Source organism: Scylla paramamosain, chromosome 37 (genome assembly GCF_035594125.1).
Source record: "Scylla paramamosain isolate STU-SP2022 chromosome 37, ASM3559412v1, whole genome shotgun sequence".
Classification (NCBI taxonomy): domain Eukaryota; kingdom Metazoa; phylum Arthropoda; class Malacostraca; order Decapoda; family Portunidae; genus Scylla; species Scylla paramamosain.
The window spans coordinates 3,270,001-3,295,000 of NC_087187.1; the positions used below are offsets into that span (position 1 = coordinate 3,270,001).

Here is a 25,000-nt window from a genome sequence, read left to right on the forward strand (position 1 = left end):
GTGGTGGTGTGTGTGACAGTGGTGTGTGGTGGTGTGGTGGTGGTGGTGTTATTGTCTCACGGTGTGTGTGTGTGGCGTGGCCCAAGTGGTGGTGGTGGTGGAGTGAAGGAAAAGGGGAGGGAGGGAGAGAAGGAGGGAGGGAGAAGCTATTGATTGCTAGGATAGAGTTTGCGTGGCTTTCTCTCTCTCTCTCTCTCTCTCTCTCTCTCTCTCTCTGATTTTTCGTTCTTTCTCCTCTCCTTTCCTTCCATTCTCATCCGTTTTCTCTTTATTTCTTTCTCCTTTCTTCTTCCTTCCATTATTATTATTATTAGTAGTAGTAGTAGTAGTAGTGGTAGTCGTAGTAGTAGTAGTAGTAGTAGTAGTAGGCGAGATTTTAAGATAGGGAAGTGAAAACAAGAGTCTTCAACAAGAACAAATTTATTTTTTACTATTTACAAATGCAGTTTTAACCACACGTAGTAGTAGAAGTAATAGTAATAACATCAGATCCATGAACCAGATAGTCCTTCAGTATTTTATTTATTTATCTAACATTACTATTATTATTGTTATTTTTTTTTTTTACATTTTAGGAGAAAGAAATAAAACAAATAAATAAATAAAAGCAAAGAAAACCGAAAGGAAACGAAATAAGAACCAATTTTTCCTACTGAAGGGGAAGAAACGGGAAAATAACAACGAAGACTTAAGAATAATACATAACAAAATAAAATCTAATGAAAAAGTGAGCACCATTGTTTTAACTTAACTGAATGGGGACGAAAAAATCTCATTGTGGAAATAAATAATCATATATACACTACAAACACAAATATAATAGACTTTTTTGTTTGATTTTGTGATTTCATGAAAGACTTAACCTTATAATTATCAGGTCACTTGAGGGTAGCCATTATTTTGGTGACCTGACCTACTGACGACCTTGTAACCTGACCTTTTGAGCTTTTGAGTTTGACCTAGTGGCCTGGTGATCTTGACCTAGTAAATTTGGGATCCTAGTGACCTGAACTCGTTGACTCATGCATTTATCCTTCCTGGTGACCTCAATGATCTGGTGACCTTCCTGCCCTAGTGACTCATTGGCTTTCTTGTCCCGGTGATCTTGTTAACCCGGTGATTCATTTAATTTGAGTTGGTGACCTTGACCTGGTGACCTTGACCTGGTAACCTTGACCTGGTGACCTTGAACTAGCAGTCTTAACTTTGTGACCTTCAGAATGTGGTGATCTTGATGAGTGACCTTTTGACTTGGTGACCTTGACTAGTGACCTTTGTGGCTTGTGACCTTGTTGACTTGTGACCTTTTTGACTTGGTGATCTTGACTGGTGACCTTTGTGGGTTGTGACCTTTATGACTTGGTGAAAGACTTAAACCTGGTAACTCGACCTCGTTGTCCTCCTGACCCCGATGACTTGCTAATCTTGGTGACCCAGTTGATGTGGTGACCTTGACCTTTGACCTGACGGGGCTAGACACTCGCCGCAATCACCACGGCCAGAATCACCACGATCACCACACCGATGATACCGCAGATTATCATTTTCTGAAGTGAAGGTGAGTGAGAGTGAGAGAGAGAGAGAGTGAGAGGTTATGGTGGTCGTGATGTGATGGTGGTGGTGACGGTGATGACTTAATTATTGTGGTGCTGCGATGTAATTGTTGGTAATATGACGTGGTAGTGGTGTTTATGATGTTATTGGTGTGGTGTTGTGGTGCAGTGGTGGTGACATGGTGTAGTGATGATAGTGGTGATGATGTAGTGGTTATGATGATACTGGTGTGGTGCTGTGGTAGAGGTGGTGGTGATATGATGTATCCTTTCCTTCTTCACCCTCTCCGTCAGTAGTAGTAGTAGTAGTAGTAGTAGCAGTAGTAGTAATAGTAGTAGTAGTAGTAATAATAATAGTAGTAGTAGTGATAAGAACACACTAACTAAAAAAAAAGTGATAATAATAATAATAATAACTACACATTTCCCCATTCTTCCCTCATAAAACCCATCCCTCCTTCACCCACTCCGTCAGTAGCTCTCTCTCACCTTTCTCGCACTCTTCTGGTAGTTGAGCGCCTTCCCAGTCTCCACTTTCGCATCCTCAACGTAATCCTTCGCACTGGCTACGTGTGCTGCTATGTTGTCAATGGTCTCCCCCTGGTGCGTGGCGAAGGGCGTTAGTAAGGGCATGGCGGAGCGCGGGAGTGTACAGGGAGAAGTGATGGGTGAAGGAAATAGGATAGGTAATGAAGGGAAGGGAAGGAAGAGTAAGGAAATGGTTGTCAAATAGAGCTGGAGATGAATGGAATGGACTCGAGGCTGTTAGTGTTGAGTCACTGAGTTATAAAGGAAGGTTAGACAAAAGTATGGCTGAGAATGTGTTACTGTTAGGACCGCATTCTAAAACACTTCTGCGCCGCATCTTCACTACACACAAAAGGCTCTAGTTGAAGTTACACGGGTATTCAATAGTGCTTTTTTTTTTTAGGGTGACAGATTAACAAGATTTCTGCATTATTAACAGGAGAAACACTCTTGAGAACCCAGCCATTCATCTCTGTGGCCTTTGAAAACAATTGTGATGAGAGAGAGCAAAGCGTTTCAAAATACATGCCTTTTTAATAAGTTACAGGAGTTTTTAAGAGTATTTCGTTTCTAGTGACAGATTAACAAGATTTCTACATTATTAACAGCAGAAACACTCTTGAGAACCCAGTCAGTCATCTCTGTGGCCTTTGAAAATAGTCTTGATGAGAGAGAGAGAGAGAGAGAGAGAGAGAGAGAGAGAGAGAGAGAGAGAGAGAGAGAGAGAGCAAGGCGTTTCAGAATACAAGCCTTTGCGTTACTCTTCATCTTACCTGACTTTGCACCAACACCGCCATGTCCACAAACAAGTCATGCAGTTCTCGCAAGGAACTCTCTAGCTTCATTATCTCCTGGTGGCGTTCCTCAATGTCTGCCAACCGCTTCCGCTCCTGTGCTGTTTCCATCATGATCTGCAGCAGGAGGTGGTAGTGGTAGTAGTAGGAGTAGTAGTAGGAGTAGTAGTAGTAGTGGAAGTACAATTGTTTTATTTATTTAGTTATTTATTAAGCTTGTTAGTTAATTGGTTGGTTATTAAATTGGTTAGTTTGTTGGTTGGTTAGTTGGCCAGTTAGTTAGTTAATAAGTGACTTAGTTTTATGGGTGAAAGAGAGAAAAAGGCTGTAACATTAAGGGAAAGAAGTCAAATACAATTGTCTCCCCTGTGAAAATTTAAAACAGGCAAAGAAAACGTATTAAGCCAATTTAGTTCCGGAGACGTGGTGGTGAGGTGTGTGTGTGTGTTAAAGTGAAGAAAAGTCATAAATCGTAGCAATAAAAGAACCAAAATATATAAATTCTTCAAACACCAACTAAATTACTGATTACTCGCATATATATATATATATATATATATATATATATATATATATATATATATATATATATATATATATATATATATATATATATATATATATATATATATATATATATATATATATATATATATATATATATATATATATATATATAATTATCTTCTTCATTACTCGACTCATCTACTTATAACTCGTATTTCAATAAGGAAAGGATCATATTCTGAAACACTTATTCTCCGCACTTCCACTACATTCAAAAGACGCTAGTTGAAACTACACTGGTTTTCAATGGTGTTTTTACGTTTCTAGTGACAGATTAACAACATTTCTACATTACTAACTGGAAAAACACTCATGAGAACCCTGCTAGACATCCCTGTGGCCTTTGCAAATAGTTGGGATGAGGAGCAGAGCGGTTTCAGAATACAGGGCCTTGTGTGTTGGAATACGAGGGAACTCTCCGCTTACTAACTCCTTGTGTGAAGATGTCTATGTTGCCCTTCTCCAGCATCTCGTCCAGCTCCTCCTCCGTGGGGTCCTTGCCGGCTGGAAAAGTGGTGTTATTTTTTATTTCTTAGCCTTATTATTGGTCTAAGCCGCTCCTTAAGGGATTGCTGGCCTGGTATATAGGTAGTTGCACAGGTTGTTATTGTTATTATTATTATTATTATTATCATTATTATTATTATGGGAACGGGGTATTGCGCTGGTTCGGACGTAATACATTTTGAAACACTTCCACTACTTTCAATAGCTCTAGTTGAAGTGACACGTGTTTCTAAGGGTGTTTTGGATGTTTCAGTGGCAGAGTAACGAGATTTCTACAATATTAACTAGAAAAACACTCTTGAGAACTTGGCTAGTCATCTTTGTTCCCTTTGAAAAATAGTCGTGGTGAAGTTATCTGTTTCTAAAGGTGTTTTGAATGTTTTAGTGGCAGAGTAATGAGATTTATTAAATATTAACTAGAAAAACACTCCTGAGAACTTGGCTAGTCATCTTTGTGGGCTTTGAATAGTCTTGGTGAATTGACACTGGTTTTAAAGGCTTTTATTTTTGTTTTAGTGGCAGATTAGCAAGATTTCTACGTTATTAACTATAAAAACACCCTTGATAACTCAGCTAATCATCTGTGACCTTTGTAAACAGTCGTGGCAAGAGAACAAAGCCTTTCAGAACACCGGCCATAGTGTTGACAGGGAGATGGTGATAGTGGGGGTTGGGGGGGGGGGCTGCCAGAGTACGATGATGAAACCTGCAGCCACCGTGACCTCTTAACTAGAAAGAGATTTAATTGTGGCGCAAGATGGTTTTTCCACTAAATGCATAAAACAGAAGAGGTAGTGTAGGTGTTTTGATGACTGGAATCATGCGTCTTCTAGATTATAACGTGTTCAGTTGTGATGCAAGATGGTTTTTGATAGAAGAGGTGGTCTAGGCGTGTTTAATGACTGAAATATTGTGCTTTCTAAATTACAGCGTGTTTATTTATGATGCAAGATGGTTTTTTGATAGAAGAGGTGGTCAAGGCGTGTTTAGTGACTGAAATATTGTGCTTTCTAAATTACAGCGTGTTTATTTATGATGCAAGATGGTTTTTTTGATAGAAGAAGTGGTCTAGGCGTGTTTAATGACTGAAATATTGTGCCTTCTAAGTTATAACGTGTTCAGTTGTGATGCAAGATAGATTTTTTGATAGAAGAGGTGGTCTAGGCGTGTTTAATGACTGAAATATTGTGCCTTCTTAGTTATAACGTGTTTAGTTGTGATTCAAGATGTTTTTTGATAGAAAGTTTGGTCTCGGTGCTTTTAATCCGAGTCAATCTGAAGCGTGTTCTTGAATATTCCCCGAGGGTTTATCATTACTTCCATCTCCTTCAGTTATATGTTAGAAATTCCCCGAAGATGCATCATTCCTCACGGTTCTTCCATTTATATCAAAAACATGTTTAGAATTCACTGAGGTTTTGTTTACTCATTCATCAACATCCATGGCTCCTTCAAACACATTTTCAAATTTCTCAGTGATTCACCCTTCAGTCCCGCGGCGAGACAGTACACTTACTAATCCGCATCTGCCGATGTATCTTTTCCTTGCACCTGTCCCTGTACTCCTCCTGCACGTGGTGATATTGCGTCATCGCCTCCACGAACTGTCTGGTGGCCGCCCCGTGTTGTGTGCGCCTGATCCTTAAGTCCGCGCTGTCTCTTTCCTCTTTATCTACCTCCTTTGGGGCGATCTCTGCGTGCACAAGAAGGAGAGGGACTTAATGTGTGTTTGTGGGGGTAGAGGGGCGTGTCAGGGTAAGCTTAGAGTGTTTTGGAGTGAAGATAAAGGTGTTTCTGGGTGTTTCAAGTTGTAAAAGGATGCGCTAGGGTGTTTTCGGATGAAGTTAAGGTGGTCGTGGATGTAGAAGAGTGTGTTAGGGTGTTTCTGAGTTTAGGGTGTGTTTCTGGATGTAGAGGAATGCGTGAGGGTGTGTTTAGGGATGTAGGAGAGGCGTTAGGGTGCAGGAGAAAGCGTTAGTGTGTGTGTGTGTGTGTGTGTGTGGGTGTGGGTGTGGGTGTGTGTGTGTGTGTGTGTGTGGGTGTGGGTGTGTGTTTGCGCGCCAGTTAACTCATGACTTCTGACTTGAACTCACTCACCTTTCAGTTTCGCGTTGACCTTAGCTCCCGCTCTCTTGATGTCAGCTGTGAGGTCATCCAGCTCCCTCTTGACGTCTGTGAAGGAAAAAACATCATTGTACAATACTTAACACTATTATTGCTATATCATCCTTCCTTCTCTGACATTCAAAACACTGGGAAGAAAATATTACGTTTAGTTGACATTTTGACCGCCAGAGAGAGAGAGAGAGAGAGAGAGAGAGAGAGAGAGAGAGAGAGAGAGAGAGAGAGAGTGCCTTTTCATGTGTGATGTAAGAAACTACTCCCAATAACAGAAAATAAATAGATAAATAAATGAAAAGGAAAAGGAAAAGAAGAGAAGTAAAGAAAAAAAAACTTGTACACCGAAATATTCTGCTCCGCTGTAGTAGTAGTAGTTGTAGTAGTTGTAGTAGTAGTAGTAGTAGTAGTAGTGGTAGTGAGAATTACATAAGAATGACGATAATGGTGACGATAATGATGATGACGATAATAATGATGATGATGGTGATGACAATGATGATGATGACAATAATGGTGACGATGACGATGATGGTGACGATGATGGTGACAATGAAGGTGATGATGATGACGATGATGACGATGAATCCTGAAGATGACACTCTGAAAGGGGTACCATCAAGATAAGGTCACCGTTTCCTGCGAAGGATGTGTGTATGTATGTATGTACGTGTGTGTAGCACCGGACGTTACACACACACACACACACACACACACACACACACACACACACACACCCGTACTCACACTGCCACCACTACCCACCCACCCACACACACACACACACACACACACACACACACACACACACACACTGCCATCACCACCACCACCACTACCACCACCACCACCACCACCACCACCACCACCACTGTTTTTCTATTAACTTGGCAATATTAATTTACAGCCATCACATATTTCTATAGATAATTCACTGACACTAATTAATATTCATCACACTGGAGGAGGAGGAGAAGGAGGAGGAGGAGGAGAAGAAGAAGAAGAAGGAGGAGGAAGAGAAGCAGCAGCACACGTTTTGGTCCTTACGAGGCTGTTTGTAAGCACTGTATTGAGTAACATGGTGAGAAAAAGTGTTATAGACGAGGAGATGGAGAAGGATGAGGAAGAGGAGGAGGAGGAGGAGGAGGAGCATGATGACGATGATGAGGAGGAGGAGGAGAAGGAAAAAGAGAAAAGAATGTTGCAGTGTTATCTACTGCTACTACTACTACTACTACTACTACTACTACTACTACCACCACCATTCTCACCTTCGTCAGTATCGGTAGAGGAGAAAATTTCGGTGTGTTTCTTCCGCACCTGATTCACGGAGGCCTCAATCTTCCTTATGCCCTCCAGCACCTCCTCGATCTGGAGAGAGAGAGAGAGAGAGAGAGAGAGAGAGAGAGAGAGAGAGAGAGAGAGAGAGAGAGAGAGAGAGAGAGAGAGAGAGAGAGAGACCAAAAATAACCATCAGTTAAACAAAAAAAAACTCTGATTGTGCCTAAATGTGACCTTGTATTGTGACCTTGACTGACCTGAGAGAAGAAGCGGTTCATGGAGGCCTCTTCCGCTGTGACCTCCATCGTGACCTCCACCTCGACACCGTCATCCAGATCATCCTGAGCCTGGAAATAGTGACGTGTGACAGTGAGGGATGTAGTGACGGTTACCCTGAGTGATATACAGGCCCCTCCACAGGAGGTCACTGGGGGCGGCGCAGGCTAGCCATGTGTGAAGTGGTCGGGTAACTGCAGCCAACCAGTGATTGTTCACATAAATATACACGGTAGATAGAAGAAAAGAGAGAGAGAAAAAAAGATTGGTTCAAAGAAGGGGAAGGCACCGCTAGATAGATGAAAAGTGATGAAAATACTGACTGAAGTTTAGTACACAAGAGTCACATCTCTCAGTGTTGTTGCTGTCATCTTCAGTGGATGGATCACAAACTGCTGCGCATTTTTTGTGTCGTAAACAAGATGTTCAGTGTTGACTTTCACTATCTTTGATATACTTGGCATTCACCATCGCAGACGACTGATCCTCGCAAAACGTGGCTTAACACTGAGACCGTGACGACAGTGGCGTCACTCGGCGGCTGGGTGCAAAAGCTGCCCTTTACAATATTGCCCAACAGTGAGTGGCGGCCACTACGAGAGGGCCACTGGTTTGAAGAGCGCGCCGCCGGCAGTGGCTGGCAGTGGCGGGTACTTGCCAGGACAGGCGAGGTGGCCTCGTGTGACGGGCTCTATTGCAGACTGTGGGAGGTGACTGTAACAGTGACCGCCACGAGAGTGGTCACCTGAGGCCTCGTGTGCCAGGGCCAACACTGACACCTTAAGCAACAGTGCAATTGGTAGTCACGTGACAAAATAACATTGCAAGATGCAGGGATGTGGTACTTAATGTATCAGTGACAGCTTGAGTAACAGTGAAAGATGAAAATACAGTGACGTTGTATCGTGGGTAACAATGACAGCTTGAGCTACAGTAAAATCCCCTTATTCTGCCCGTGTCCCTAATGCAAGAGTTAACCAGTATTCACAGTCTTGCATCCCTTTGCTGGTGAACTCTGAACTCCCTGCCTGCTTATGTATTTTCCCCTTTCCTCTGACTTGAACTCTTTCAAGAGGGAAGTTTCAGGACACTCCTCCAATTCTGAGTAATCCTTTTCTTTTTTCTTTTTGCAGTGGCACCTCAATGGGCCCTTTTGATACCTTTTTTGTAGCCCTTGGCCAAAGCCCTCTTACATGAAAACATGCACAGGGACGTGACGACTCCAGTCATAGTGCTTCAGTCACAGTGAGAGAGAGAGAGAGAGAGAGAGAGAGAGAGAGAGAGAGAGAGAGAGAGAGAGAGAGAGAGAGAGAGAGAGAGAGAGAGAGAGAGAGAGTTCGATTATTAATGCAAATTATATGTAGAGAAATACGGTGTGTGTGTGTGTGTGTGTGTGTGTGTGTGTGTGTGTGTGTGTGTGTGTGTGTGTGTGTGTGACTGAATTAATCGAATTAATTTTTCAGCGCGCACGCACACACACACACACACACACACACACACACACACACACACACACACACACACACACACAGAAAAAAAAAAGCGAAACGTGACAAAACATTTCTAAGAACATTATAGTTCAGAACACTTGAAAATAAAAAAGATAAATAAATAAAAGAAAATAGACAGGAAGACACACTGGAAAACAAAAGCAAACAAAAAAACCGCTTACTTTGTCAACCGGATGTATATCAAACTACCGACACGTTTCAGAAGGAAATAAAAAAAAAAATAGAAAAAAAACAAGAATAAATAAATTAATAAATAAATAAGCGAAACTAGTGCAACTCAAGTTTTGAAATTTTATACTAAGGTTTATTTTTTTTATATCCAATTAAGAAATAAAAAAAAAAGTGTGTGTGTGTGTGTGTGTGTGTGTGTGTGTGTGTGTGTGTGTGTGTGTGTGTGTGTGTTACATAAGATTCATATTCATAGCGGTGAAGAAACTGGTTCAGATTAAGAGAGAGAGAGAGAGAGAGAGAGAGAGAGAGAGAGAGAGAGAGAGAGAGAGAGAGAGAATAAAATCTGAAGGACATTATAATGAAAAAAAAAAAACGAAAACAATAGAAATAGGATGAAAAACGAGAGAGAGAGAGAGAGAGAGAGAGAGAGAGAGAGAGAGAGAGAGAGAGAGAGAGAGAGAGAGAGAGAGAGAGAGAGAGGGCCCAAGTTCTTGCACAATAACTCATCTATTGCAACTATTTATGATAAAGTTCCTAAAATTGAAGGAAAAGAACCATGACTTACATGTGCGCACACACACACACACACACACACACACACACACACACACACACACACACACACACACACAGAGAGAGAGAGAGAGAGAGAGAGAGAGAGAGAGAGAGAGACCTTTCACGGTTTACGAACACTACTGTTCCATCATTACCACCACCAGCCTCTCTCTCTCTCTCTCTCTCTCTCTCTCTCTCTCTCTCTCTCTCTCTCTCTCTCTAAACACCACTTACCTTTCTCAGTTCCGCGAGTCTATCACGTATCATTTTCACTACACCCTCGTTCGCCTTTTTAAAACAGTCAGTCAGTCAGTCACTAATTAAATCACTTCAAACCACTTTTTTTTTTTTTTTTCTATATTAACAACCCACAATTAACTCTCCCGTATTAATATTTCCCTTACATATCAATCGCACTTCAAACACATAACTCTTTTCTGTATCCTTTGCAAATACCAGCTTGAGAGACGCGTATGTGTACTGTGAGTGAGAGAGTGAGTAAGGGAGTGAGAGAGATACCGTGGGGGCTGATATGAAGTAAGGACGCACAGGGACATATGGAGGGGGAACGAGGAGGGGATAGGGGAGGGACATGAGGGAGGGGGAACGAGGAGGGGATAGGGGAGGGACATGCGCGCGCACACACATCACTGTAACATTATAAGAGATGCCAAGATGTGAATTATGTTGTTATTGGTGTTTCATTACCCAGTTGCGTGGTTCGTTTAATTAGTGCTTTAACTGATAGCTTCAATTTCTGTCTCTCTATAATCCCTTCAATTTCTCTCTCTCTATAGTCCCGTACATTGAAACCGCTTCCCCTTTCACCATGGCTGTTTTCAAAGGCCTCAGAGGATAAGCCGTGTTTTCAAGAGCGTTTCTTCTGTTTGTAATGTAGAAATCTCGTTAATCTGTCATAAAATCATAAAAACATCCTTAAGAAATCGTGTGACAAACTTCACTGTTGTACACTGTTGGGGATGCGGCGCAATAGTCTTTCGGAATATAATCATTCTGTCTGCCTCTCGTGTGTGTGTATGTGTGTTAGTAGACAGACGTTCTCTTATCTCCTTATCTCTTGGCATTGTGATGGTTACGGGGGAGGCACCACTGGCTGTACTAGGCACCAGGAACACATCACTCAAAACTCCCTTTTACTATACCTGTGGTCGTGTTTTGTTTCTTTTACTGTAAGAATGTATGAAGAAGCGTTTTGCTCTCTCTCTCTCTCTCTCTCTCTCTCTCTCTCTCTCTCTCTCTCTCTCTCTCTCTCTCTCTCTCTCTCTCTCTCTCTCTCACTACGACTATTTACAAAGGCCACAGAGATCATTAGCAGGCTTCTAAAGAGTGTTTCTCCTATTCATAGTATAGAGACCTTGTTAGTCTGTCTCTATTGCCGTGAAATCACTTACAAACACATGTAACTTATTAAAAAGGCCTGCATTCTGAGACGCCTTCCTATCTCGCCACGACTATTTTCAAAAGCCACAGAGGTGATAAACTGGCTTCTTAAGACTGTTTCCTCTGTTAATAATATAGAAATCTTGTCAATCTGTCAATAGAACCGTAAAAACACGCTTAAAAACCCGTGTAGCTTCAACTAGAGCCTTTTGAAAGTAGTGGAGATGCGGCGCAGAAGTGTTAAAGAATAGTGTACAAAGTATATGGTGGTGGTGGTGGTGGTGGTGATGGGCTGTTCATCCTGCCACTAGCACCTTCTCCCTAGCACTGGAAGCTTTGCCCTGGCAGTACTAGGTGACTTGTTGTGGCAGTACTGGTTATTAATTTATTTTCGCTATTATTTGTTCTCGTTCCCTCATATTTACCTGGGATTGTTAGAAATACTGGCTTTTACCTTCATCTTCCACATTCCTTCTCACTCCACTCTCTGCCACTGCATCCACTCCACTCCTCGTCATTTCACCTGTACCTGACCTCAGCCACTCCACTTTTCCTCACTAATACTGCCTCCACTGTACTGTTACTCCCCTTTACTCCACATCTACTCCACTCTGCGCCTCCTCACTCTCCCCAGCCACTCCACTCGTGCCTATCCACTCCTAACTCCTCTATGATGTGTTACTAGCCTACTCCACATCCTTGTACTTATTCCACATGCTCAGTACTTCCTTCATCCACTACACTCCACTTCCCTCCACTCTCGCTCCACATTCTCACGCTCTCTTGGTTGTAAAGATGAAATGGAGTATGAAAGTAGAGTGAAATATCCTCAATTGAGTTTCTTCTTCTTCTTCTTCTTTTTCTTCTTCTTTCAGTTGTAAGGGTCAGTAAGTCAGTGAAGTAAATCTAGAGTTTAGTTGAATTGAGTTTAGTTTCGTTCAGTTTAGTTCGATTTGGTGTTGTTTTGTGTCCATTCCATGCCCCTATCATCATGGTGTTGCTGTTGGTGTTGTTGGTGTTGTTGTTGTTGTTGTTGTTGTTGGTGGTGGTGGTGGTGGTGGTGGTGGTGGTGGTAGTGGTGGTGGTGGTCTTCTTCTTCTTCTCTTTCTTCTTCTTCTTCTCCTTCTTCTTCTTTTTTCTTCTTCTTCTTTGTTGTTGGTGTTCCTGGTGCTGCTGTTCTTGTTCTTGTTGTTCTTCTGTTTCCTCCTCCTCCTCCTCCTCCTCCTCCTCCTCCTCCTCCTCCTCCTCCTCCTCCTCCTCCTCCTCCTCCTCCTCCTCAGTACGTCGGTGTGGGGTGAGTCACGTCCTCTGAGCCAGCTGTCTTTTTACCCACACTGAAGGACATGAGGGTGGTGGTGGTGGTGGTGGTGGTGGTGAGGAAGTGGTGATGAAAATAAGTGCCGTGTGTGTGTGTGTGTGTGTTGGTAATATTTTTTTTTTTGTTGCTTGTGGGAAGATGATATGTGATTCTCTCTCTCTCTCTCTCTCTCTCTCTCTCTCTCTCTCTCTCTCTCTCTCTCTCTCTCTCTCTCTCTCTCTCTGTTCGTCGTATAATCATTTGAATATTTACTGCATATCTTGTTGTTATTGTTGTTGTTGTTGTTCTTCTTCTTATTATTATTTTAACCACCACCACCACCACCACCACCACCACCACCACTATCACCACCACCATTACTACAACATCTATCTTTTATCTTCCCTCACTCATTAACCTCCTCTGCGCTGCGTTTCCCAATCTGATAACTCTACCTAACACACGTAGTAGTTTTATCTTCATTTACCTGTTCAAATAGCATGACGCAACCCCCTCCCCCCCCTCTCTCTCTCTCTCTCTCTCTCTCTCTCTCTCTCTCTCTCTCTCTCTCTCTCTCTCTCTCTCTCTCTCTCAGTAATTGCCCTCTTAGTGAAGGCTGACGTGAGGGAGAGGGGAAAAGGGAGAGGGGGGAGAATACAGTGGTTTATCCCTGACTCACTTACCCTTATCAGCAAGGAGTGAGGGGGAGTGGGGGGTGGGAGGGAGGAGAGAGGAATGCATGCAGGGTCGTGGAAGAGGGGAGTGAGGAAAAAAGGGGAATAGAATGCAGGGAAGGGGAATGAGGATGAGGGAGGGGGAAGTGGAAGAGAAGAGGAGAGGGGAAGGGGGGATGGTGGATGATGGGTACAAGGGGGAAGGGGGAGGAGGGGAACGCTGGTGTTTCTTGGAAGTGGAGGAGGAAGAAAATACTGGAGGAGGAGGAGGAGGAGGAGGACAAAAGAACCATTTATCACTTGAGAAGAACGGGCAATATTGACTTACTGGAAACAAATAAGGAATACTCTTCTTAACCAGAATATAGTGTTAAACTACTACTACTACTACTACTACTATTATTTAAACTTCTTTGTTGCCTTGTGATGTCACTATGACCACTACAACTACTTTTGCTATGTCCTCTTCTTTTCTCATTTCTTACTTTTTCCAACAACAACGAGAATAATGAAAACGGCAATAATTCCTCAATTTATCTTCGTGACATGCCGTGCGAGCAGCTAATGGTGAGGCACAGGACAAAATATTGGTCGATCAATTCATCCTGTCCCCGGAAACAGTTAGATTTTAATTTTGTTTACCATAAAATTGCTTCGCTTTCTTTAATCACCGAAAAGAAAATTACTCTAGCGTGAACTATTATATTTATTGACTAATTTAGACGAGGGTGTACGAATAATAAGGTAAAATGTATGAAATATTAGACTAAATATAATAGTCCACTCTTAAATATAGTTTTTTTTGTAGTTTTTTTTTTTGTTTTTGTTTTTAAGATGAAGGAAAACGCGTCAATTTTCATGGTAAACAGTATTTGGTTCATTACTCCAGAGGAAAATTTTCACTGGTACTGTGCAGTGTATAAATGATTGAATTATTGACATAATATTGTATAATATTGTAATTATTGTATAATAGGGAGGCGATTGGCGGATTTTAAGATATATGAGATTTGAATATAACTGCAGACTTTATCCTAACATCAACTGACCTAAATCAAGCATGTGTTACCTAGTCTGTGTAACATACAAGCTATTACGGCAAGATAGGATAGATGACTTCTTTGAAAATAACTGAATACCTTATTCTAGTACTAAATGAGCTTAAACCAAACATGACTTAACCTTCCCTTTAGAATTTAGACCCATCCTGATCCCTTCTGGTGTTCCCCGAGTACAAGTATCCAGAATCCCAACCCATCCTAATCTTAAGCGAAATGAAACTTAACAAATATGATCCTTCTTAAGTAAGGTCAGATCATAATACTGACCCAACTTTGATCTAACACGAGCTAATCTAACATAACCTTTCCTCAGTCTGACCTAACCTAACCTAACCAAATCTAACCTAACCTGTCCTCAGTTTGACCTAACAGGATCTAACCAAACATTACTTATCCTTACACCAATTTGAATCGAACCTGACATGACCTGAATTAACTTAATCTTGAAAGCCACCTTATCTTTTTAATGATATCCAGAATTATTCCGTAATTTACATATAAACAAAACTATACCAATATACATTTTTTTTTTTAGTCATATCTATTTGTTCATTTCCCAGCATCCCAAAGAGTCCCCAAAGAATTAGTGAAGTGAATACCAGTGATATTTCGTGTGGTTAGGCTTCTTTTTTAGGCTTACACTTGTCATGACGTAAAACATTATCTATCGGTATCAGTGAAGCAGACTTAACCTTATCTTAATCTTCGAATTTGGAAAGTTTTAAAATTGTTTTGGCTTAGTAGGGATGCCATCGTGTGTGTGTGTGTGTGTGTGTGTGTGTGTGTGTGTGTGTGTGTGTGCTTTATTTATTTATCTCCAGTATCAGTTTTCTCCTCTTATCTTCCACGATCTCACAGCCCATTAATTTCCTGAAGCCTCGCCTTGCCAAGTGTGGTGTAGTACTCGCTTCTTGACCCACCCGCCCTTCCAGCCCCGCCACACCCACCCAGCGCCCACCATGCACCACCCACCCACCCACCCACAGTCCGCCACGTCTGAGTATTATGCAACTCGAATATTGGATGAAGTGGACCAGACATTATCGTGTTTGTACGAGTGTATGTGTGGCCGTGAATGGCGGGCGATGTTCACTTGTCCTGAGGGTGACACGCCCCCTTCGCCCCGGAGCGCCGAGAAACGCTAAGTGAGGCGGATTGCTGGGGAAATAAAAAACAAAACCAGACGGGGAGGAAGCGAGGGCCACCTGAATATTAATCCCAGCGAGGGTTAGAGGAGCGGTGGGAGGTTAGTTTAGCGAGGGTTTCTTTGTCTAAGCGGGTGGCTGGCTAGTGCTCATCGCCGGAATGCCGTGGCCCGTGTAGGTGCTCGTACAAGGGCGGAAGGTCCTCCATCAATGGATGAATCAGACGAATTTTTACAGACTCCCCCCGCCACCCCCACCCGCCGTGCGTCGCCAGGGTGTAGAGAAATTTCCAAATGCATCGCTCGTTTCTATATTATAAAGTCGTTTAGCAGCCAGCCGTCGTGGTGAGTCTGGACTGGTTGGTGGGGGTGGCAGCGTTATCTACCCGTCCCCCTCAAATGGCAAGGGTAGATGTGAGTGTCGTGACGTGTAATCTGTCTTTTTAACACCCCAGAAAGCACGACGCGATAAAGCCAGCCCTTCGCGGAGTGCCTCCCAGCCTCTGACGTCACGCGCTTGCCACCACTGATACCCTTTATCTTTCCCAGCCTCCTCGCCGCCTTCTGGAGCTCGCCAGACCCTCCCCGGTGGTCACTGAGAGGTGCTTTCAACGCCTCGAGACAGGGGCGGCAGGGAGGACAGAATAAGGCAAGGGGTGGGGAGGGCGGCGCGGTAGCAAGGCGTGTGTGGCGCGAGGTGGCAAGAACATGCGTGCGCAGACGAGCATGGGAAGTCACTCTTGTTTTGGGAGTATCGATTTTTGGCCAGTGTTCAGTTGGATACTGTTCATGCCACGAGTGGAATATGTATCTTAGTGTTTCCCCGTGATCTTGTCGTCTGCAGCTGTGTTACTGAGGCCGCCTCCTCCCCTCCACCACCATGACTAAGGACAGACTTGCCGCGTTGAGAGCAGTGAGTATATGCCTTTGGATGCTGAATACCTGCCAATATGGCCTCGTCTTGTGCCACCCTCTCCACACACACGCCCGTCTTGCTGCCACCACACCCCCGCCACACTCACACTCAGCCTATTCACCCTCACCGCCCACATAACACCCTAATCTTCTTCATTCACCCTATCATCACTCCATTCTTCTCTCGTCTGTCATCCTGCACCACACCCTCTCAGTTTATCTACTTGTACCGTCACCCTGTTCCGCTGTACCACCCCCCAATGCGTGACCGTGTTCCAGATTCATGGTTCTCCACCCTACTCCACTTTGTTGCCACCACACTCCACTCCAAGCCACTCCACACGTCTGAAAAATCTCTCTTCCTCGTCTCCACTTAGGCGGTCTTTGGCTCATCTCTGGGTGACACGCCTCTCCACATTACCACTAACATCACTTCCTCCCCCGCCCCTTTTCTGCTTCCGGCTCTTGCATTACCGGAGAGAGAGAGAGAGAGAGAGAGAGAGAGAGAGAGAGAGAGAGAGAGAGAGAGAGAGGAGAAAAAGTAGTGTGACTAGAATGATATATTGTTTATTCATAACAGAAATGCACGTATCCTTCACATCCTTCCTTCATCCTTCTTCTTCCTTTTTTTCCTTCCTTCTTCCTTCCTGCCAGTCTTCTTCCTTCCTTCCTGCCTTCCTGCCTTCCTTCTTTCACAGTTTCACACCCTATTCATCCCTTTCCTTAAATCTTTCCTTATCATTCTTCCTTCCTTTCTTCATTCCTTCGTTCCTTCCCTTCTTCCTTCTTGTCTTTCTTCCTTCACAGATTCACACCCCATGCATCTTTTCCCTTCCACCTTTCCTTCCCTTCCCTGATTCCTTCCTTCTTTCCTTCTTTTGCTTCCTTCCTTCCTTCCTTCCTACTCGTTTCTTCTTACCTTTACAAACACACCATACATTCCTTTTCTTCTATCCTTCCTTATCACCCTTCCTTCCTTCCTTCCTTCCTTCCTTCCTTCCTTCCTTCCTTACGTGAGATAAACTAACCTAAACCAAACCAAACTAAAAAAAAAAGTAAAAAATAAAATAAATAAAAATAAACCAGCCATAATGCAAACTGGAATTAAGACACGGAAATTTGACGTTGTACTTAAAAAAAATGTCATTGTTATTTTATTCTCACGCCAGTTTCCAATCTCCTGTTTATGTTGCATTTGTCACGAGCGACAAATATACCTTGGTGAGGCTTCGTGGCTGAACAATTCAGTGTTTGTGGCGGTCCCGTATTGATCATGTAGTAGTTGTTCAAAGCCGCCACTGAGAGAGAGAGAGAGAGAGAGAGAGAGAGAGAGAGAGAGAGAGAGAGAGAGAGAGAGAGGGGGAAGTGAGGGGGTGTGTGATGAATCTGGTAAGTGTTTTGTGTAAAGGCAGGGATGTTTTCTTACTGTTTTGTGAGTGAATGAAGGTCTCTCTCCCCCCCCCCCTCTCTCTCTCTCTCTCTCTCTCTCTCTCTCTCTCTCTCTCTCTCTCTCTCTCTCTCTCTCTCTCTGATTCAGTGCATTTATTATTAGATTATTGTATTTTGGGAGAGGAAAAACTTGATTTTGAAAGAAAGGATAACTAGAGAGAGAGAGAGAGAGAGAGAGAGAGAGAGAGAGAGAGAGAGAGAGAGAGAATGTAAAGGAGAAACAATGGGTAGGTCAGTAATGGAAACACACACACACACACACACACACACACACACACACACACACACTACACACACACACACAGCAGACGCAGAGACGAGAGAGAGAGAGAGAGAGGAGAGAGAGAGAGAGAGAGAGAGAGAGAGGAGAGAGAGAGAGAGAGAGAGAGATGGTGGAAAGCTCTCTGAATAGTGTGGTGGAGCGTGAATGTGGGCAGTGGAGTGTGGCTGAGAGAGGTTAGTGGAGGGTGGATGAATGGAAAGGGTGGTGGTGGCGGTGGTGGTGGTGGATCAAGTTGCCTTTCTGCCCCACCTACAGGAGAGAGAGGGAGAGAGAGAGAGAGAGAGAGAGAGAGAGAGAGAGAGAGAGAGAGAGAGAGAGAGAGAGAGAGAGTTTATCAATACCGATGACAGGATGTGAGAGAAGTACCAAGTAGTAGTAGTAGTAGTAGTAGTAGTAGTAGTAGTAGTTGTTGTTGTGAATGCGGTAGAAACATAAGTATAATAGCGAAAGTAATTGTAGTAGCATTATCAATAGTAGTAGTAGTAGTATTGTAGTAGTAGTAGTAGTAGTAGTAGTAAACACAATCCTATAGTAATTTTCCACTCATTTCCTGTTACGTAAATATATTCTTGTTATGTGTCATTCCCGTTTTCTTTGACAATTTGCGTGCTGTAAGTCTTGACAATAAACCCTTAAGTGCGTGCGTGTGCGTGCGTGTGTGCGTGCGTGCGTGCGTGCGTGCGTGCGTGGCCTACCCCATCCTTCTTCCTTCACCTCCGTTCCTTCCCTTACCATTTAAAAAAAGAAAAAAAAAATGATACCAGGCATTTTCTAAGCTATCAACTCCTCCCTGTCTTTCTTAAAACCCAAAATTTATAAGTTACCCCTTGAATCTTACCAATTTTCCCCTTAATCGACTAATATAATGGAAGAAAAAGGGAAGCAGGTGGAGGAAAAAGATATCCCTTAAATCTCACCCATTTTCTCGTAACCTCCCCTCACTAATGGAGGTGGAAAGAAACTGGTGGAAAAAAATACGTTACGCTTATAAATTCCCTTCACTAACCTCCCCAGCTTACTCGTACATGATGGGAGGAAAGAGGTGAAAGGAAAAACTATCCCTTGAATCTTATAAATTTTCCTCACGCTAACCTCCCCACTAATATAATGGAGAAGGAAAAGAGGTGAAGGGGAAAAAAAAAACTTCAATCTTATCCATTTTTCCTTCCTCTAATCTGATGGAAGGGGAAAAAAAAAAGTTAGCTGGGAGGGAAAGAAGGCTGAAAAAAAAAAATTTGATGGAAAAAAAGGGTAACGGGAAAAAGATGGCTGAAAAATAGAAAGCTGAAAAAAAAGAACTGGAAAACAAAAAGTTGGGAAAAAAGCTGAGAGGGAAAAAAAAAAAGGCTGGAAAAAAATTTTCTCGTGCTTCTCCAAAGGTCAGGGTCAGGAGTACATTAAACTCTGGTCTTATCTGGGGCGGCAAAGGTCACGGTGCTGGGTGACCCTATGTTGTGACCTGCCGTGTGACCTGCTGTGTGACCCATGCTGACCTTTGTGTGTATGTGTGTGTGTGTAATAATAATAATAATAATAATAAACGGTTTAGTGTGTGTGTGTGTGTGTATGTGTGTGTGTGGTGGGGTATGTGATTCTGTCTGTCTGTCGGACTGGCTGGCTGGCTGGCTGGCTCGCTGGCTGGCTGGCTGGCTGGCTGGCTGGCTCTCGGTCTGTCTGTCTGGCTGGCTGGCTGGGTGGCTGGCTGGCCGTCTGTCTGTCTGGCTGGCTGTCTGGCTGTCTGGCTGGCTGGCTGGCTGGCTGGCTCTCAGTCTGGCTGGCTGGCTGGGTGGCTGGCTGGCTGGCTGTCTGTCTGTCTGTCTGTCTGGCTGGTTGTCTGGCTGTCTGGCTGGCTGGCTGGCTCAGTCTGTCTGGCTGGCTGGCTGTCTGGCTGGCTGGCTGGCTGGCTGGCTACCACTCCCTTCTTACACCCCCAGTCTTCCCCCATTCCTCTCCCTCCTATTCCCCAACTCGGCAAGCGTGCGTGGGTGGCAGTGGGCATATCAGAGACCACGCCCTTCCCTTCCCTCTCTTCCCTTCCCTCACCTACCCTCCCTTTTTCCTTCATCTCTCTCCTCCTCCCCTCCTCTTGTTTACCCATCCCCTTCTCTTCTCTTTCCCTCTATCTTCCCTTCCCTTCTCATGCCTTCCCTTTCCTTCCCTTCTCTCTTTTCTCTTCTCTTCTCTTCTCTTTTCCTTTCCTGTTCCCTCTCTTTCCCTTCTCTCCCCTTCTTCCCCTTTCTCCTTCCCTTCCCTTTCCTTCTCTTCTCCCATTTGTTCTCAATTTTCCCTTCTCTCTCTTCCTCCGTTCGCTTCTTTTCTCTTCTCTTCTCTTCTCTGCTGTTCTCTTCTCTTCTCTTGTCTTCCCTCTCCTCTTTCTCTTCTTCCCTTCCTTTCTCTTTTCCTTCCCCTTTCCCATGTCTTGCCTTCACTCCTCCTCCCAGTCTTCCCTCTTCCCCATTCCTCTTCCCCTGTCCCTCCCAGTCTTCCCTCTTCCCCATTCTTCTTCCCCTTCCTCTTATTGGTGGAATTTGTGGAACCTCTTCTGAGTTTCTTAAGTGCCTCTTGTTTAGACTCTAGTGAAAGGAGTGTTTTAATTTCATTTCGTATTTTTTTCAGTTTTTCTTTCTCTTTTAGTTTAGTTTTAGTTTTTAGTTACCAGGCATAACTGTACGCGATTCCAGAGAGTATTAGTAAGATGACGAAGTAACTCAAAATTTTACTATCTTTCACACATGGCGTAAAGAAAAATAAGGGATGTAGCCTAACTCTACACATCCGATCGTGAAAAATTTCAGTATTTTGGCAAAACAACTATGAATTTAACCATTTATCTGACAAGCAGTAAAGAAAACACGATAACTGGTATAACAACACGTCTCTGACTCTGCAAAACATTAGTAGCGCGGCACACGACTAGTAATTTATCTTTTTTCACACATGCAGTAAGGAAAACAAGACACAGCATAATTACACACCCCTAATTCGGAAGAACACTAGTAACTTGACAAAACAACAACAAATCTTTCACACATGCATTAAGGAAAACAATAAAACAAGATAACCTAACTACACACACCCAATTCTGGAAAAAAAAAACATTAGCATCACTACAAAACATCAATAAACTTAACTACTTTTCCATAACTTGACAAAACAACAACAAATCTTTCCCACATGCATTAAAAAAATAAATAAAACAAGATAACCTAACTACACGCGTCCAATTCTGGAAAAAAAAAAAAAAAACATCATCATCACTACAGAACATCAATAAACCTAACTACTTTTCCACTCAACACGCCTCAGGGAGAAGCTTAGGCTCATCTTTCTTAAGGGTCTCTGTTGCAGATCACCCAGCCACACCTTACTGCCCTCCCTGTTTTCTCTCACGCCTCTCAGCCTTATGTCCTTCTGTCGTCACTGCATCCGGAAACCTCTATCTGTGTCTTTCTTCTACCTCATCTTATTGTTTTCTATCCTGTCTTCTGCCACACCTATCACCCTTATGTCCTGCTGTCTTCCCTTTATCCATATCTTCCTTCTGCTTCCTTCACCTTATCGTCTTCTGTCTCGTCTGCACCTTACTGTCTTCTAGGGCATCTTCAGTCACACCCGTTACTAACATGTCTTCTTTCTGTGCATCTAAGACTCCTCTCTTCCTTTTCTTGTGTTCCTCCTTCACCTTGCTGTTTTCTCTTCTTTCTCTTACCTCTTCCTCCTTCTCCAAATTTTCTGTGTCGCCTCTAACCACATCAATTACAAACATTTCTTCTTTCACTGTATATATAAATCTCTCGGGTTTTCGTCTCTTTCTCCTGCCTGTAAGATCCATCGGCACTAGCGTCCTTATATATTCGTCTCTCCTCCTGACGTGCCCAGACCACCTCAGTCACGCCCATCACAAGCTTTCTTTCCTAAACCTTGTCCCAGTTGTTCGTCTCCACTGCTGGGTTGATCCATCGCCACCCTGCTCCTCCCCACCACACACCTCGTCTCTCCTGTCACACCCATAAGAGTCATAACACGTAAATAAACACAAAAGATACATCCAAATGGCATTAAGACCCGTATTGAGAAACACTTTGCTGCTTCCCCCACCACGACTGTTTTCCAAGGCCACAGAGATGACTAGCAGGGTTCTCAAGAGTGTTTCTGCTTTTGATAATATAGATGTCTTGTTATTATGTCACTAGAACCGTAAAATAATAAATAAAAACCCCCTTGTCACTTCAACTAGAGCCTTTAGGAAACAGTTGAGGTGCGGCGCAATGTGTTTCAGATATGGTTGTGTTTGTGTGTGTGTTGGTTTACGTAACTTGTTTGTGCTTGGTTAGGTTTGGTAGTTGTGTTTGGTCATTTCTTCCTTGTTGTTGTTGTTGTTGTTGTTGTTGTTGTTGTTGTTGTTGTTGTTGTTGATCTTGTACTTGTTTTTTGTTCCTGTCCTCCTCCTCCTCCTCCTCCTCCTCCTCCTCCTCCTCCTCCTCTTCCTCCTCCTCCTCCTCCTTTTCCCACAGGTCTCCGCCGTTACGAGTCTTGGAAAATAAATGCGAGAGAGGTTAATGTTTGCTGGGGACACAACACTCGGTCCTTATTGTATTAGTGTCCCTTGTCCGTTTATTTATTCTCTCTCTCTCTCTCTCTCTCTCTCTCTCTCTCTCTCTCTCTCTCTCTCTCTCTCTCTCTCTCTCTCTCTCTCTGGATTGTTTTAATTGTAGTAGTAGTAGTAGTAGCAGTTGCAATGTTATTATTATTATTATTATTATTAGTAGTAGTAGTAGTAGTAGTAGTAGTAGTAGTAGTAGTAAGTTTGTATAAGACTCGTATTCAAAAATTCACATGAATGTTATTGTTGTTGTTGTTGTTGTTGTTGTTGTTGTTGTTGTTGTTGTTACATATTCTTACTTCCTGTTATTCATTATTCTTTCTTCACTATTAACAATGTACATATAAAAAAAAACCTCATAAGTGAATGAATAATGTGAATAACTACTCTTTGTTATTCATCTCACGTATTCATCTGATTATTACTGTTATTATTATTATTATTATTATTATTATTATTATTATTATTATTATTATTATTATTATTATTATCATTACTTTTTCTGAGTATGGGACGTTTCTTCTCTTTTTCTTTTCCGCTTTTCTTTTTTGTGTGTCTTCTTTTCTTTACTTTTCTGATATAGTTAGCCTTTGTTTTCCGGCAAACTTTGGAGGCCTGAGGGAGGGCCGCGGCATCCATATTTTATCCGCCTGGGAGAGAGAGAGAGAGAGAGAGAGAGAGAGAGAGAGAGAGAGAGAGAGAGAGAGAGAGAGAGAGAGAGGAGGGGGAATCTTGTGCTTTTACGGCTTCATATCAACGTTAGTAGCATAAAGTACTACTACTACTACTACTACTACTACTACTACTACTACTACTACTACTACTACTACTACTACTACTGCCATCATCATTATCTGTAGTTTGCTAATATACAAAACCACCACCTCTTCCTACACTTTTTCCTCCTCCTCCTCCTCCTCCTCCTCCTCCTCCTCCTCCTCCTCCTCCTCCTCAGGTAGCAGGACCTCCCCTTACTAATCACCTGTGGGCTAATTAGGAGGTTAGGTTAGGTGCTTAGCGTTCTAGTGTGCAAACCAGAGAGAGAGAGAGAGAGAGAGAGAGAGAGAGAGAGAGAGAGAGAGAGAGAGAGAGAGAGAGAGTCTAGACTTTTTTTAACACAAGAGGGAGGGTGTAGCTTTGAGGGGGGCAGGGGTTAGGGAGAGAGAGGGGGAGCGGTGTGATAGTGGAGGTGGATGCGGTAGGTGGATGAGTAAGGATCCTGAGAGGTGGAGGTGGAGGTGGAGATCAAGAACCGGTTTGTGGTGGTGGTGGTGGTGGTGGAGGAGGTGGTGGATGGAGAGAAAGTTAAAGTGGAGGGAAGTTAGGAAGCGAAGATGTGGAAGAAGGGAATGAGGGAGGGAGGGGGGAAGGGGAAAGGTGGATGGAGGAATAAAGACTGGAAGAATAAAAGGAGGAGGAGGAGGAGGAGGAGGAGAAGGAAGAATACATGGATATAAAGATAAGGAAGAATATAGATAGAAGGAAGAAGAGGAGAAGGAGAAGAAGGAAAAAGAGGAGGAGGAGGAGGAATAAAAACAAAAGGAGAAAGAGGAGGAGCAGAAAAAAAAAATCTGGTACTTTTGAGCAAATTTCTGAGAGAGAGAGAGAGAGAGAGAGAGAGAGAGAGAGAGAGAGAGAGAGAGAGAGAGAGAGAGAGAGAGAGAATATTACAGGAAACAGATAATAAGATAGACAGAGAGAGAGAGAGAGAGAGAGAGAGAGAGAGAGAGAGAGAGAGAGAGAGAGAGAGAGAGAGAGAGGACACTGCTAATAAAAGAAAACTTACTAACAGAAAATATTTAATCCTGACATTTGTGTTTTCTTATTCGTATTCTTTTTTTCTTTTCTTTAATTTGTAATAATGTTTTTTTTCCCATTTTCTTTGCTTTCTATTTTCTAAGGTGTTTTTCTTCGTTTTCTTTTCTTGATTTTCTTTCTACGTTTTTTTCTCTATTTTTTACTTTTCTCTTTTTTTTCTTTCTTCCTTTTTATCTAACTTCTGAGATTCGAATAGTTAGTTAATCAGTTGTTAACTTCTACGATATAGGAACAATTGACATACATCACACCTTTGTTCTTTAAATTTCCCTAAACTAACCCAAAATTACTACCCTCTCCTTACCTTAATTACCTTTCTCCACCTTAATTACCCCATGTACACTTCAGAATTAACCTAACCCAACTTCATTTGATAGCTTACAAATATAGCTAAGACCCCCCTTTCATTTCTTCACTGGGGGGGGGAAAGAGAAAACGTGAACCGGATTTGCCTGTTCAGTGTTTCCTATTACCAGACCTTGTGCAGTGTTGAG

General features: G+C 42.9%; 3 protein-coding genes across 17 annotated transcripts in view; 1 reads left to right on the forward strand and 2 right to left on the reverse strand.

Annotated features, from left to right (window-relative positions):
* Window positions 1-188, reverse strand: part of LOC135091367 (gamma-aminobutyric acid type B receptor subunit 1-like) — a 21,241-nt gene extending 21,053 nt beyond the window's left edge. For 3 of the 8 annotated variants that reach the window (XM_063988951.1, XM_063988952.1, XM_063988950.1), the window contains exon 1: window positions 1-188. This exon is cut by the window's left edge and continues 171 nt beyond it. The gene's annotated coding sequence lies outside the window, so the exon portion shown is untranslated. The other 5 variants (XM_063988954.1, XM_063988956.1, XM_063988957.1 and 2 more) reach the window with 3 other exon arrangements.
* A 216-nt stretch (window positions 189-404) lies between these two features.
* Window positions 405-10,408, reverse strand: LOC135091369 (syntaxin-1A-like). 2 transcript variants are annotated; one of them, XM_063988960.1, is made up of 9 exons: window positions 10,096-10,408; window positions 7,606-7,695; window positions 7,339-7,438; window positions 6,047-6,121; window positions 5,466-5,642; window positions 3,873-3,946; window positions 2,855-2,992; window positions 2,043-2,153; window positions 405-1,547 (listed from the first exon to the last, which is right to left on the reverse strand). In XM_063988960.1, the coding sequence occupies exons 1-9, from the start codon at window positions 10,126-10,128 to the stop codon at window positions 1,473-1,475; spliced, it is 873 nt and encodes a 290-aa protein (XP_063845030.1). In that variant the 5' UTR covers window positions 10,129-10,408; the 3' UTR covers window positions 405-1,472. The 2 variants fall into 2 exon arrangements, with proteins under 2 accessions (XP_063845030.1, XP_063845031.1); XM_063988961.1 differs by lacking the exon at window positions 10,096-10,408 and adding an exon at window positions 7,948-8,086.
* Window positions 10,409-16,048: 5,640 nt separating this feature from the next.
* The window catches only part of LOC135091371 (syntaxin-1A-like), an 83,681-nt gene continuing 74,729 nt past the window's right edge, over window positions 16,049-25,000 (forward strand). For 2 of the 7 annotated variants that reach the window (XM_063988965.1, XM_063988967.1), the window contains exon 1: window positions 16,056-16,351. In XM_063988965.1, the coding sequence (XP_063845035.1) occupies window positions 16,319-16,351 (33 nt within the window). In that variant the 5' untranslated portion in view covers window positions 16,056-16,318. Of the gene's footprint in view, window positions 16,352-25,000 lie in introns of all 7 variants that reach the window. The other 5 variants (XM_063988963.1, XM_063988966.1, XM_063988968.1 and 2 more) reach the window with 5 other exon arrangements.